We start from the raw sequence: 13,326 nt of genomic DNA on the forward strand, positions 1-13,326 counted from the left end.
TATTTCTAAAATCCCCAATCACAGAACAAAGGATTTGTTACATGCTAAAATGAAATCCATACTTTAAAAATATATATAAATCTTTTTTTGCTCTGAAGTCCCCAAAAAACCCCATAAATATTGATATATATTTAGTAAGTTAGAGGAAAGTATAATATTGGACAACCGTGTCTTTGAAAATATTCCAATACTATTGCAGTTCAAGTAAACAAAATCTGGTGACATTTAAATAAATAAATCAGTAAATAACAACAATATGGACAAATAATAAATTCCCATAAAATAATTAGTTAATCTTTTTAGTATGAAATTCTTGAATTTTAGCTATTTAATGTAAGAATTTAACTATTTAATGTAAACTTCTTATGTGTTATCATTTTAGGGTGCTGTCCAACATGAGTGACACTACTTCCACCAATATCTCAGTGGCTCAAGCCAATTCTGCAGAAAGTACATTGGCTGGCTCCACACGACTTTCACATCTGACAGAAACAGGTTCCACAAAAAGGATATGCTTCTATAAAAGTGGAGATCCAAGATTTAATGGGATAAAGATGGTTGTCACTAATCGTTCCTTCAAGACATTTGATGCCTTGCTAGACAACTTGTCCAAAAAAGTTCCTTTGCCATTTGGAGTCCGGAATATTATGACTCCCCGCGGTTTACATCGCGTTACCAATCTTGAAGAACTTGAAGATGGTAAATCCTATGTGTGTTCCCATCAGAAAAAAATTAAGCCCATCAACCTTGAAAAGGCAAGAAAGAAGCCATTGTTATGGCAGAGCAGCAGGCCAATTAGTGCACGTAGACGTACTGTCCAATTAGCACGACAAAATGTAGTTGCACCGTTTCAGCGACAAAATACTATAGTGATAGGAAATGCCAAAAAGCTTGTCATTTTCAAAAATGGTGATAGTGAACTTAAACAAAGTCTAATTTTAAACAAAAAGGCAACACACAACTTTGAATCCTTATTGGATCAAATTACCGAGGTTATGCAATGCCCAGTCTTCAAACTTTACAGCACTGATGGAAGAAGGGTGAGTGAAGCTATTTATCCATTACAAATCAGAGTTAAATAGATAGTTTTATTCTAATCAATAATTTGTGTTCTTTTTTCCTAGCAAAAATGTACGTTATTTTTGTTATTTCTATAGCTATTGAATAATATATTGTTGTTTATCAGTGAGGTTATTTTAAGTGTTGCAATGCTAATAAACAAAATCAATTTTAGCATTCTAAAAAAAAGTTTATCTGAATAATGATGTATAATAAAGTTGTAAAGTTAGACTTCCACTTAAATATTTTGCATATCTGGCATTGTATATATCCAGTAAAGTATTCTGATTCTTTCATCAAAAGAACCTCATAGGCAGAGATTTTTCTATTGGAGAACAAAAGGTAAGTAACAAATCGGCTAGATTACGAGTTTTGCGTTATGAGCGGCTCGGTGCTAACTTGCAAGTTATTCTTACCGATCACCTCCCTAGAGCGCTGCTATTACAAGTTTGCAAAAACCCAACTTTAGCAGGCAATATGTCAGCGTTGAGCACAATTGAGCTCCATACTGCACCCAAATACCAGCGCTGCTTTGAGCTGGTTTTATGTGCTTGTGCACGATTTCCCCATAGACATCAATGGGAAGAGCTGGATGAAAAAAAGCCTAACACCTGCAAAAAATGAGCGTAAAGCTCTATCGTAATGCAGCCCAATTGATTCCTATGGGGAAAGAAAACTTATCTTTACACCTAACACCCTAACATAAACCCCAAGTCTAAACACCCCTAATCTGCCGCCCCCCGACATTGCCAACACCTACATTACACTTATTAACCCCTAATCTGCCGCCCCGGACATCGCCGCCACCTGCCTTCACTTACTAACCCCTAATCTGCCGTCCCCAACATCGCTGCCCCCAACATCGCTGCCACCTACATTACACTTATTAACCTCTAATCTGCAGTCCCAATGTCGTCGCTACCAACCTACACTTATTAACCCCTAATCTGCCGTCCCCCAACGTCCCCGCCACTATACTAAAGTTATTAACCCCTAAACCTAAGTCTAACCCTAACCCTAACTTACTTTAATATAATTAAAATTAATCTAAATAAAAATTACTATCATTAACTAAATAATTCCTATTTAAAACTAAATACCTGTAAAATAAACCCCAAGCTAGCTACAATATAACTAATAGTTGCATTGTAGCTATCTTAGGTTTTATTTTTATTTCACAGCTAAGTTTGTATTTATTTTAACTAGGTAGATTAGTTAGTAAATAGTTATTAACTATTTACTAACTACCTAGTTAAAATAAATACAAATTTACCTGTAAAATATAACCTAACCTGTTTTACACTAACACCTAACCTTACACTACAATTAAATAAATTACATTAATTAAATACAATTAACTAAATTACAAAAAACCCCCACTAAATTACACAAAATAAAAAAGAAATTATCAAATATTTAAACTAATTACACCTAATCTAATAGCATTATCAAAATAAAAAAGCCCCCCCAAAATAAAAAAAACACTAGCCTAAACTAAACTGCCAATAGCCCTTATAAGGGCCTTTTGCGGGGTATTGCCCCAAAGAAATTAGCTCTTTTACCTGTAAAAAAATAATACAAACAATCCTCCAACAGTAAAACCAACCCCCCCCCCCCCCCAAATAAAATCCTATCTAAAAAACCTAAGCTCCCCATTTGGATGGGCATTGCCCTTAAAAGGGCATTTAGCTCTTTTTCAGCCCAAACCCTAAGCTAAAAATAAAACCCACCCAATAAACCCTTAAAAAAAGCTAACACTAACCCCCAAGATCCACTTACAGTTTTTGAAGACCGGACATCCATCCTCAATGAAGCCGGGAGAAGTCTTCATCCAAGCGGCAAGAAGTCCTCAACGAAGCGGCAAGAAGTGGTCCTCCATACAGGCAGAAGTCTTCATCCAGACGGCATCTTCTATCTTCATCCTTCCGACGCGGAGCGGCTCCATCTTCAAGACATCCGGCGCGAAGGAATTATTTAGTTAATGATAGTCATTTTTATTTAGATTTAATTTAATTATATTAAAGTTAGTGGGTGTTAGGGTTAGACTTAGGGTTAGGTTTAGGGGTTAATAACTTTAGTATAGTGGCGGCGATGTTAGGGACAGCAGATTAGGGGTAAATAATATTTAGTGTTTACGATGCGGGAGTGCAGCGATTTAGGGGTTAAATATGTTTATTATAGTGGCGGCGATGTCCAGAGTGGCAGATTAGGGGTTAATCATTTTATTTTAGTGTTTGCGAGGGCCTGAGTTTTAGGGGTTAATAGGCAGTTTATGGGTGTTAGGGTGTTAGTGTACTTTTTAGCACTTTAGTTATGAGTTTTATGCTACAGCTTTGACGTTTTGAAAGCTGCAGTAGTTACGTTGCGTTACTGCCAAAAAAGTGTGCGGTACAGCTATACCGACAAAACTCGTAATACCAGCAGTAGTGGAAAAGAGCCATAACGCTGCTTTTTCACTCATAACGCAAAACTCGTAATCTAGCCGAATGTTAACAGGCCAGCCATTATTTGAACCTACTGAAGTACATCTATCTATCTATCTATCTATCTAAAGCTGCATCTTACATCAACAGAGACAGTCCGAAGCATTAATTCCTATTACAAAAACAATGTTAAAAACATCACTATTTTTTTTAACACAGAGAGGCCTATCTATCAAGCTCTGAACGGAGCTTAAGGGCCCGTTCATAACCCAAAGACCGCTGCTCCATAACCCTGTCCACCTGCCGGAATTTAGCCCGATCGAGTACGATTGGGTTGATTGACACCCCCTGCTGGTGTACGAATGGCCGCGAGTCTGCAGGGGGCGGCGTTGCACCAGCAGCTCTTGTACTGCTCTCCGCATTCAGCGATGTCTTGCGGACCTGATCCGCACTGTCGGATCAGGTCCGCAAAACATTTGTTAAATTCGCCTCAGAGTCTTTTTGTCCATGCAAAAATATAAAGAAGCAAATTAGCCATAATTCATATAATATTTTTATATATATAGTTATATAAGAATGTTAGATTATTATTTAGGATTGATGTTACAGCAATAAATGTAATATTTAAAAATTGGGAAAAATTGGGAAAATTTGATGTTCAAAATGCACACATTTGTTACTACAAAAATACAATATTCAAAAACTATCCGGGTCATAGAGATGTTATTTACAGAGAAAGCATGGGCCGAAAGACCATTAGAGAATACACATATAGCACTCTTGTAGTCATCTGTGACACTTAATGTGTATATATTTAGTAAGAGGCTAGAATACCAAATGGAAAGGGGAGTACGCTTGGGTCATTAAAACATAACTTTTATTAAATACGCAAAAAAAAAACAAACCAGGAGCTAAAATAAAGGGATGTGCAATTAAAAACAAATAGCTACCTGGGGCGTGATAAAGAATATATCTTATATCATTATAATGTCTGAATGTGACAGTATCAGGTTGTTATATAGATAGGGTATAAACAATATGGAATTTGTTGTGTAGTAAACCTCTGCAATGTTAAAGATAACACCGTTATTCTGTGCTGATCGTGTCAACACAGTAGTCAGTTATCTCGACTTTTATTCACCATATATTTGTTGCAGGATAAAGATATGTCTCATATTGTTTAATTGTTACCCAAAATAAATTGTTAACGAGATGTGTTTGAAATTACATAGAGCACATAATTGTAGACAGGGCAAAAATCATTGATTCAGCAGTCAGTGTGCTTGGTGCATACTTGGGTATTCATATTTGTCTGTTCAATATCTCACAGACTAAAACATTATGCTTTAACATTCCATGATAGATTTGTAACCATATATATAGTAAACGATTAGTTTGAACCACTATCTTCTAATATATGGTAATTACTAAATAAAGCTAGTAGCTCATGATTTATAGTAGTAATTAAATAAAGTTAGTATTTGTTGTTTTTTTGGAAAGATAGGCTCTATATGTACATGTTATAACACTTGCCGGCAGAGTCTACAATCAACTCCAGGTTACCCCATATATCTTATTGTTGGTTAAATTGTTCCAAATCACAGGTAATAATATTAACCAGCGAGCATCTGGTATAATATTACCAAATAAACCATTCGTAAAATAATGTTAATTGAAACTATTCATTAGTTGTCTGTATGACATGTATTGTGTAGCATATAGGGAACCAACACTGATGCTGTATTATTTTATATTACGGTTTAAGTGTAATACCGTTATTAGAACAGAAATCAGCATCTGCTTATGCTTAGTAAGTGTACAGCATGCGCGATAAAATCTGATTAGCCGCTTTAGAACAGAAACCAGCATCTGCTTATGCTTAGTAAGTGTACAGCATGCGTGATTGTATTGCTGACCCTAGCTGTGTGATTAACTTCTGTAGCGTTAGTGAGTTGGTTCAATCGTTACTATATACATATTCAATAGATACTTGTGCTTATACCAAGGTTTCAAGCAGTATGTGCTTAAACTAAATAAGTGTACAGCCGGTGTAATTATATTGTTACCCCGCAGCTGTGTAGCTTGCCTCTGTAGTGTTAATAAAGCAGTTTGATAGTTCCTATGCACTTTGTGCGCCGCTGTATTTAGCTGATATCTGTGCTTACACAACAGGGTTAAATATTTGTCTGTATTTTAGACACCTTGTTATCTAGCATACGATATCTGTGTATCTATAGTAGCTAATTTGTACTTGGCTGCTACAATTGTTCATTTAGGTCACAATGCTGCATATAATTTATGTTGGTGCTGAGTCAAGATCTATGATATTGTCAGACTGCGTTTAGCCAATTAAGCTAGCCCTAACAAACACAGGAGCTCCCTGACTCCTCACCAATGCCCTAACATGTTTTGCCGCACACAGCTTTCTCAAAGGGGGTTTTTCTCAAAGAGATTTTATTTAGTCTGTATATTATAATTGCATAAATATAATAGTAATAATCTAAAACATGAAAATGGACATGTTTTTGAGCAAAAAGGACACCAATCTATGCCCAAAAATAACACAAATTAATTATAAGATATCATCTCAACAAGTATCAAATCATTTTTTCTTTTTCATATACTATGATACAAATTGAACATAGATATACTCCATGTAATCCTCTCTATAATTAATCTGAATATAACTTTATGTCTGAAATTTCATTAGTGCCATGAGGTTTCCCAGTTCTTCAACATCTCGTGGTCTGTGTTTGCAAAATGTTTTGCTACAGGAGTTTTGGGATGTTCAAGTTTTAATGACAAAAGTTGTTCTCTTATGGAATCTTTTACAGAGCGTATAGTGTGCCCTGTATAGTGACACTCACATTCTCCACAAGTTAATTAGTTAACTGCACAATTTGTATTACAAGTCATGAAATCCCTTATTTCAAAAACTGCACCAGTCATTGAAGACTTAAATTTATTGCCCATTTTAACATGTTGGCAACATTTGCAAGGTCTACACCCACACTTAAAACATCCTGTTTTTTTTTATTAAGCCAATTAGATTCAGATTTACTTTCTTGTTTGACTGAGAAGTCTCTCTTTAAAATATTGCCTAAGTTTTGGCCCTCCTTGACACAAATCTAACTCATATTATGATATTGGACAATTTAGGATCTTTCTCTAATAGGGGTAGGTATTTAGTTATAATCCCACAAATCTTACCATATTGTCTACTCTACTGGGTAGATTAGATAAAGTTAGAATCTGTCTCTCATTAGATTTAAATTTATTTTTTCTATCTTTCAGGAGATCCTCTCTCCTCATATCTGCTACCTGAGGATATCTTGTCTAGTTCTACTGCATTATACCCTCTATAGACAAATATATTTTTGAGATCCTCTGCATGTACTCTATATTGTTCTTTATCTGTGGAATTCCTTATGATTCTCATAAATTGCCCTTTGGTATCACATTCTTCAGATGTCTTGTCTAGGTTGGCAAGAAAGTAGCCTTAGAATTGTATTCCCTGATATTTCTTTTCGGTATACCTCTGTTTTAAGCTTTTTCATATACTTCTCTCCAAATATATTTAGATCTAAATAGATAACTTCCCTATTACAAAAAGTATAAGTGAACTTCAAGTTTCCCAAATTGTCATTCAAATAATTCACAAATGAATCTACACTTTGTTCATCCCCTTTCCATATCACAAAGAGGTAATCTATGAAACGTGTAAAAAAAATTATATTAGCTCTATATGGATTTGAGGAATTGAATATTTTTTACATTAAAAAAAACAAGATATACATTTGCAAAAGAGGGGGCAAATTTAGCCCCCATTGCTGTTCCTTGTTTTTGACAGAAGTATTTACCCTTAAACACAAAATTGTTATGTGTTAATAGATATCTCACTATATCAATCAAATATTCTATGAAACTGGAGTCATACAGTGTATATATCTGTATCATTTCTCTTAAAGCCATCAAACCGTTCATGTGTGGTATACAAGAATAACGAGAAACCACCTCTACAGTTGTAATCAAAATGATTCAACCCCTATTGGAAATCAGGTTTATTGTCAAAATTTACAGACTTGCAGCTGTTTGCAATGAACAAATCAAACAAAAGCAATTGAAATAGCTCAACACAGTGAATGCTTCAAGTGGTTTCAACCAAATTCAACTGAAAATGCAACTTTTAATGAATCCTGGGTATAGTTAGAAGTTGGTATCCATCCCTCTATTCAATTTTCTATAACATATTTATTAGATGTTTTGTATACCTCAAGTAACCAGGTATTTTCTGTACTATTGGCTGTAAATAACTATCCACCCATTCACCTACCTTCTCACCTATTGTTCCTATAGTTGAGATCATAGGTCTACCTGGTGGTTATGTTTTTTCTTATGTACCCCTAATTATACTCCTTACAAATTCTCTAATTCTGAAAAATATTTATTCGTTGGATTAAATGTTAGTGTCCCATAAGTATTGTATCGTCTTTCAGTTGTCTCATAGCTTCGCTTTGCGCGCTATAGGGTTTTCAACAAACGTGTTACTTCACCCTCCATAGCGCAGCCATTACAAGTTTTGAAAAAGCTGGCTTGTGCATGCGATATGGTTGCGTTGAGAAATATAAGCACTGTTTTGATGGGCTTGTGCACGCTTTCCCCATAGACATCAATGGGGAGAGTGGGTTAGAAAAAAACCTAACACCTGAAGTGCGGAATGAAAAGCTCCGTAACGCAGCCCCATTGATGTCCATGGGGAAAAAAAAGTAACATTTAAACCTAACACCCTAACATACACCCCACGCCTAAACACCCCTAATCTGCTGCCCTCGACATCACTGGCACCTACATAATGTTATTAAACCCTAATCTACCGCTCCCAATATCGCCACCACCTAAATAAATATATTAACCCCTAATCTGCCGCTCCCGATATCGCCCGCACTATACTTAAGTTATTAATCCCTATTCCCTCGCACCCCAACATTGCCCACACTATAATAAATCTATTAACCCCTATTCCGCCACTCCCCGATATTGCCTCCACTAAATAAAGCTATTAACCCCTAAACCTCTGGCCTCCCACATCACTAAAAAGCTATTAACCCCATAAACCGCCAGCCCCCCACATTGCAACAACCTAAATTAAACTATTAACACCTAAACCTAATCCTAAACCTAACACCCCCTAACTTTAACATAATTATAATAGAGCTAAATTAAAGTTACAATAATTAACAAAATAATACCTAATAATACCTAATAAAACTAAATACAAACTTACCTGTGAAATAAAACCTAAGCTAGCTACAATATAACTAATAGTAATATTGTAGCTAGCTTAGGTTTTATTTTTATTTCACAGGTAAGTTTGTATTTATTTTAACTAGGTAGACTAGTTAGTAAATAGTTATTTACTAACTACCTAGTTAAAATAAATACAAACTTACCTGTGTAATAAAACCTAAGCTGCCTTACACTAAAACCTAACATTACAAAAAATAAAAAAACTACCATTACAAAAATAAAAAAACACTAAAATTAAAAAAAAAACACTAAAATAACAAAAAATAAAAAAACCTACCATTACAAAAAATAACAAATGAAATTATCCAAAATAATAAAAATTATTCCTATTCTAATACCTTTTTAAAAAAAGAAAAAAGAAAAACAAACACCCCCTAACAGTATACAAACCCCCACCCCCCAAACACATAAAATAAAAATAAAGTGAAACCTAATCTACCCATTTCCCTGGAAAGGGCATTTGTATGGGCATTACCCTTAAAAGGGCATTCAGCTCTTTTTCCTGCCCTTAAAAGGGCATTCAGCTCTTTTATGAAATGCCCAACCCCTAATCTAAAAATAAAAACCCACCCCAAAATGAAAACAAAACATTACACAAAATTACAAACAAATTATCCAAAATAATAAAAATTACCTATTCAAATACCCAGGCAAAGGTCCAAGGTGGAGGTCCAGGGGGAGGTCCAAGGCAGAGGTCCAAGTGGGGGGTCCATCAATCTGACATGGAGGTCTTCTTCATGCGATCATCCGCCGCACACTGAGGATTGAAATGCAAGGTACCCCTTTTATACTGGGGGTACCATTGCATTCCTATTGGCGGACAAAATTGAATCAGCCAATATGAATTAGGGCTGCTAAAATCCTATTGGCTGTTCAAATCAGCCAATAGGATTTAAGCAGCTCTCATTCTATTGGCTGATTCGAATCAGCGGAACTTGTCGGTATAGGATGCAATGCAAGCTTTTTAGCCTCACCGCAAAACTTGTATTGGCTGCGCTATGGAAGTCCCATGAAAAAACGTCATTTTTACGTGTGCCGGACTGATGTTGCGTTACAGGCTAAAAGGCTTGTGGTACAGCTATACCGACAAGACTTGTAATGGTTTCGGTGCTGTTTTAATGACCATTTTTTCAGCGTTAAAACTTGAACGCAAAACTTGTAATCTAGATGAGTGTCAGCTCTATCTTGTACCTCCTTTACTACTGTCCTCCTTTGTCAGAATGTACAACAACTTTATCAGTCAAATTCTATCTATCTAGAGTTAAATATCTTGCAGCATATCTAGACCTGAATTGAGCGAGAGTTCTTCAATCTTGAAATATCAATGACATTTTAGTCCGAAGATGCCTATAAGACAATAAGAAGGTGCATCATTGTGTAATCCAAAAATAACTACTGTATAAAGGAAATTATGATAACGTACTCACAAGGTATAAATCACACTCACTTGTGCTAGGACAGTGGTTTTCAAAGTGCGTGGTGGGCCTCCCCAAGGGGCACTAGACCATATAAGGGGAGACATGGGATCTGTGACACTTCATATGGACACCACAAGGAGAAGTTGACTTTGGCAAAACATAAAATGGGTTTTAAGAGCTGACAATGACACTTGACATTTGATGGTGTATTAAGGCAAAGGGTGGGATGAAAGGCATTGAAGTTTAAATCGCTCAGAGACTGCTTTGCATTTGTTGTCTTGATCAGTAACTTGCATTTAACACAGAAGTAGCATAATGCAAATTAAAATATGAGCGAAACACTATTTTGGTTGAGCAGAATTAGCCCTTGAGAGCTGTGTGTGAACCTTGGTTTAGATCTAAATCCCCCAAATTATCTGTTCAAGTGTACATATGTTTATACACATATAAATACATCTGTACACACACACACACACACACACACACACACATATATATATATATATATATATATATATATATATATATATATACATATACATCTTTAGACATGTATATGTAAGTATCTCAATGTGAAAGACCTTTGCTCACTTCATATCTTTGAGCCCTTATAACTTTTTTGTGCAATATTTTGTTTTAATAGTTTTTATTATATAGTGTTATTATGAGTGTGTTTTGTGACACTTTTTTGTTTTGCCAGAGCTCTGAGGATGCGGTAACCCGATGTGGGTTAACTTAAATTTCACTCAAGGGGTTGCGTTTACTTTCAACTTGCAATACGTGCAAAAAAACCTGATTTGCACAACCACCCGCAATAAACCACTTTTTGCTTGCGCGTAACTGTTAGTGCCCCACCCATAATCTTGCCCAATATGTTTAATCAAAATTACTAGCAAAATAGCAGGTGTAGTGCTCGTGGTTGACAAACCCTCTTTTCCGCCTATGGGCCAGATTACAAGTGGAGTGGTAATTCCTTCTCCTGCTCGATCACTAACATCAATAGAAGTAAATTTTTTGTGTGCTGTTATTACAAGTTGTAAATAAAAATGTTGTGTTTGCAAGAAACCCGACACACAAAAAGTAAACCAGAGGATATTGCAATCGCAATATCACCTAATACCTATACTTGAGTGTTAACTCCCATTGCAGTAAGCCCCCTACTCTATTATCCCCTAAACTGTCACATTCACCTACTCTTTAACCCAGCTACACTATTAACCCTTAAACCATCACACCCCCATTGCAATAAGCTCTCTACACTATTAACCCCTAAAATGCAACACCCCCAGCACAATAAATGCATTACACTATTAACCTCTAAACAGCCATGCCCCCATTGCAATAAACTCCCTACTCTACTCAACCCCTAAACCACCACTACCCCTATCGCTATAACCTTTCTTTGACTTAATCACTAACGGATAACCTCTCAAGACCGCTAACCTAAGAACCTCTGAGTTACAAAAAAATAATAAAAACACGACAAGTAAAAAAAAAAAACTACTAAATTTTAAATTAACCTGTAAAAGCCCTATTCTAAAACTAAAGTACCCTAAACACCCCCCATAAAAATTAAAATCAGCCAATAGAAAAACTTTTATTCTATTGGCTGATTTGAATTGGAATTAATTAATGGTGCAATTTGTGATGTCAAATGTAATGTCATTTATGATGTCATTGACAGTAATGGCAGAATTTGAATTCAGAATTTCCAGTTTATTCTGCAATTAAGAGAGTACATAAGCCTAGGAAGTTTGCCAATTTGTTGTATTTGAGTGGCAACAAAACTAAAGCAAACAATGACTTTACAACTTTAATATTCAAAACTTTAAAACTCTATTATTCTTTAATATAAGCTAAATATGTGTTATTGCATTTGAACATAATGTTTATGTATTTTAGGAATGTATTAACAACGTCTAGCTCAAAAAAGATGTAATCTGTGTCAAGACATGACTTAGGTGGTAAAAGAAAACATACACATGCCCATACAAACTAGGTACTGTTATACATCAGATAAAAAACCTGTACTTGACATTAGAAAAAAAATCTTTAGTTATGTGTAATAAAATAACTTTGCACTATACATTATGTAATGCAATTTTGCTCTGAAAATAGTGACATTTTCAGAGCTGGATTGACTCCTCCAAATAAGAGGAATGGAGGGAGGAGCTTGGCCAATGTAAAAATTATTGCAGTTACAAAAAGTTGTAATTTGTATTAAAAATGTTTAGACTTGGACAGGAATGTGTAGTATTTACAAGTTTACCGTGCCATTATAATGTACAGTTCCAAAAATTGCTGTCCAGCATGTTGGTGCTGAAATAAATCTAGTGTCTTATGTCTTAAAAATCCCAAAAGTGAAATAGCAAATGTGTAATAACAATTCTTTAATACATATTTAGATATTGCTTCATTAACTTTTTTTTTTTTAGAATAATTTTTATTGAGGTTTTGTACAGTAACAGAGGAACTCATAAACAGTAAGGGTACACAATATTGACAGGCTGAAAAAATAAATTAATTAGACAATGAAGTAAGTCTTGACTACAAAAATGGTACAAACCAAACCGCATAGTGAGTAAAAGAAGACAGCCAGACGTCAATAGCAAGATAATGCACATATAAATGAAACCTCATTTTTCTATATGGTATCATAAAGTATGTAACAGTTTGTTGAATGTTAGAGGAAATCAGCAGGCAAGAGCTGCTCATAGTTGGGATGGGAAGGGGGTAGGCAATCTAATTGTTGATATAAGCAATGAGAGGGTTAATAAAATAGTTAATAAAGAGCTCATATTGAAAGGAACATGGCAACTATAGGCTAGGTATATATAATTATAGTAAATATATTATTGGTGAAGATCACTAAAATAGAAGTAAGCCACACTTGGGTCATTTGTTCGACTTTAAACGTGTGGGCCTCAATGATATATATAACGGCAAGTAAATAAATATATATGATAACCTCTCTCTCTCTCTCTCTCTCTCTCTCTCTATATATATATATATATATATATATATATATATATATATATATATATATATACTTGTCACCTGTAATCTGGGTACTCTCTCACAAGCACATTAGGTTTTTCTACATAGTTTTAATAAAGAGA

The 13,326-nt window shown here is 35.1% G+C and overlaps 1 protein-coding gene across 1 annotated transcript in view; it reads left to right on the forward strand.

Annotated features, from left to right (window-relative positions):
- The first annotated feature begins 395 nt into the window (after window positions 1-395).
- The window catches only part of RP1 (RP1 axonemal microtubule associated), a 550,286-nt gene continuing 537,355 nt past the window's right edge, over window positions 396-13,326 (forward strand). The window contains exon 1 of the mRNA XM_053715884.1: window positions 396-1,040. Within this exon, the coding sequence (XP_053571859.1) occupies window positions 396-1,040 (645 nt within the window). The remainder of the gene's footprint in view (window positions 1,041-13,326) is intronic.

The sequence above is a fragment of the Bombina bombina genome, chromosome 5 (assembly GCF_027579735.1).
Source record: "Bombina bombina isolate aBomBom1 chromosome 5, aBomBom1.pri, whole genome shotgun sequence".
Lineage (NCBI taxonomy): Eukaryota > Metazoa > Chordata > Amphibia > Anura > Bombinatoridae > Bombina > Bombina bombina.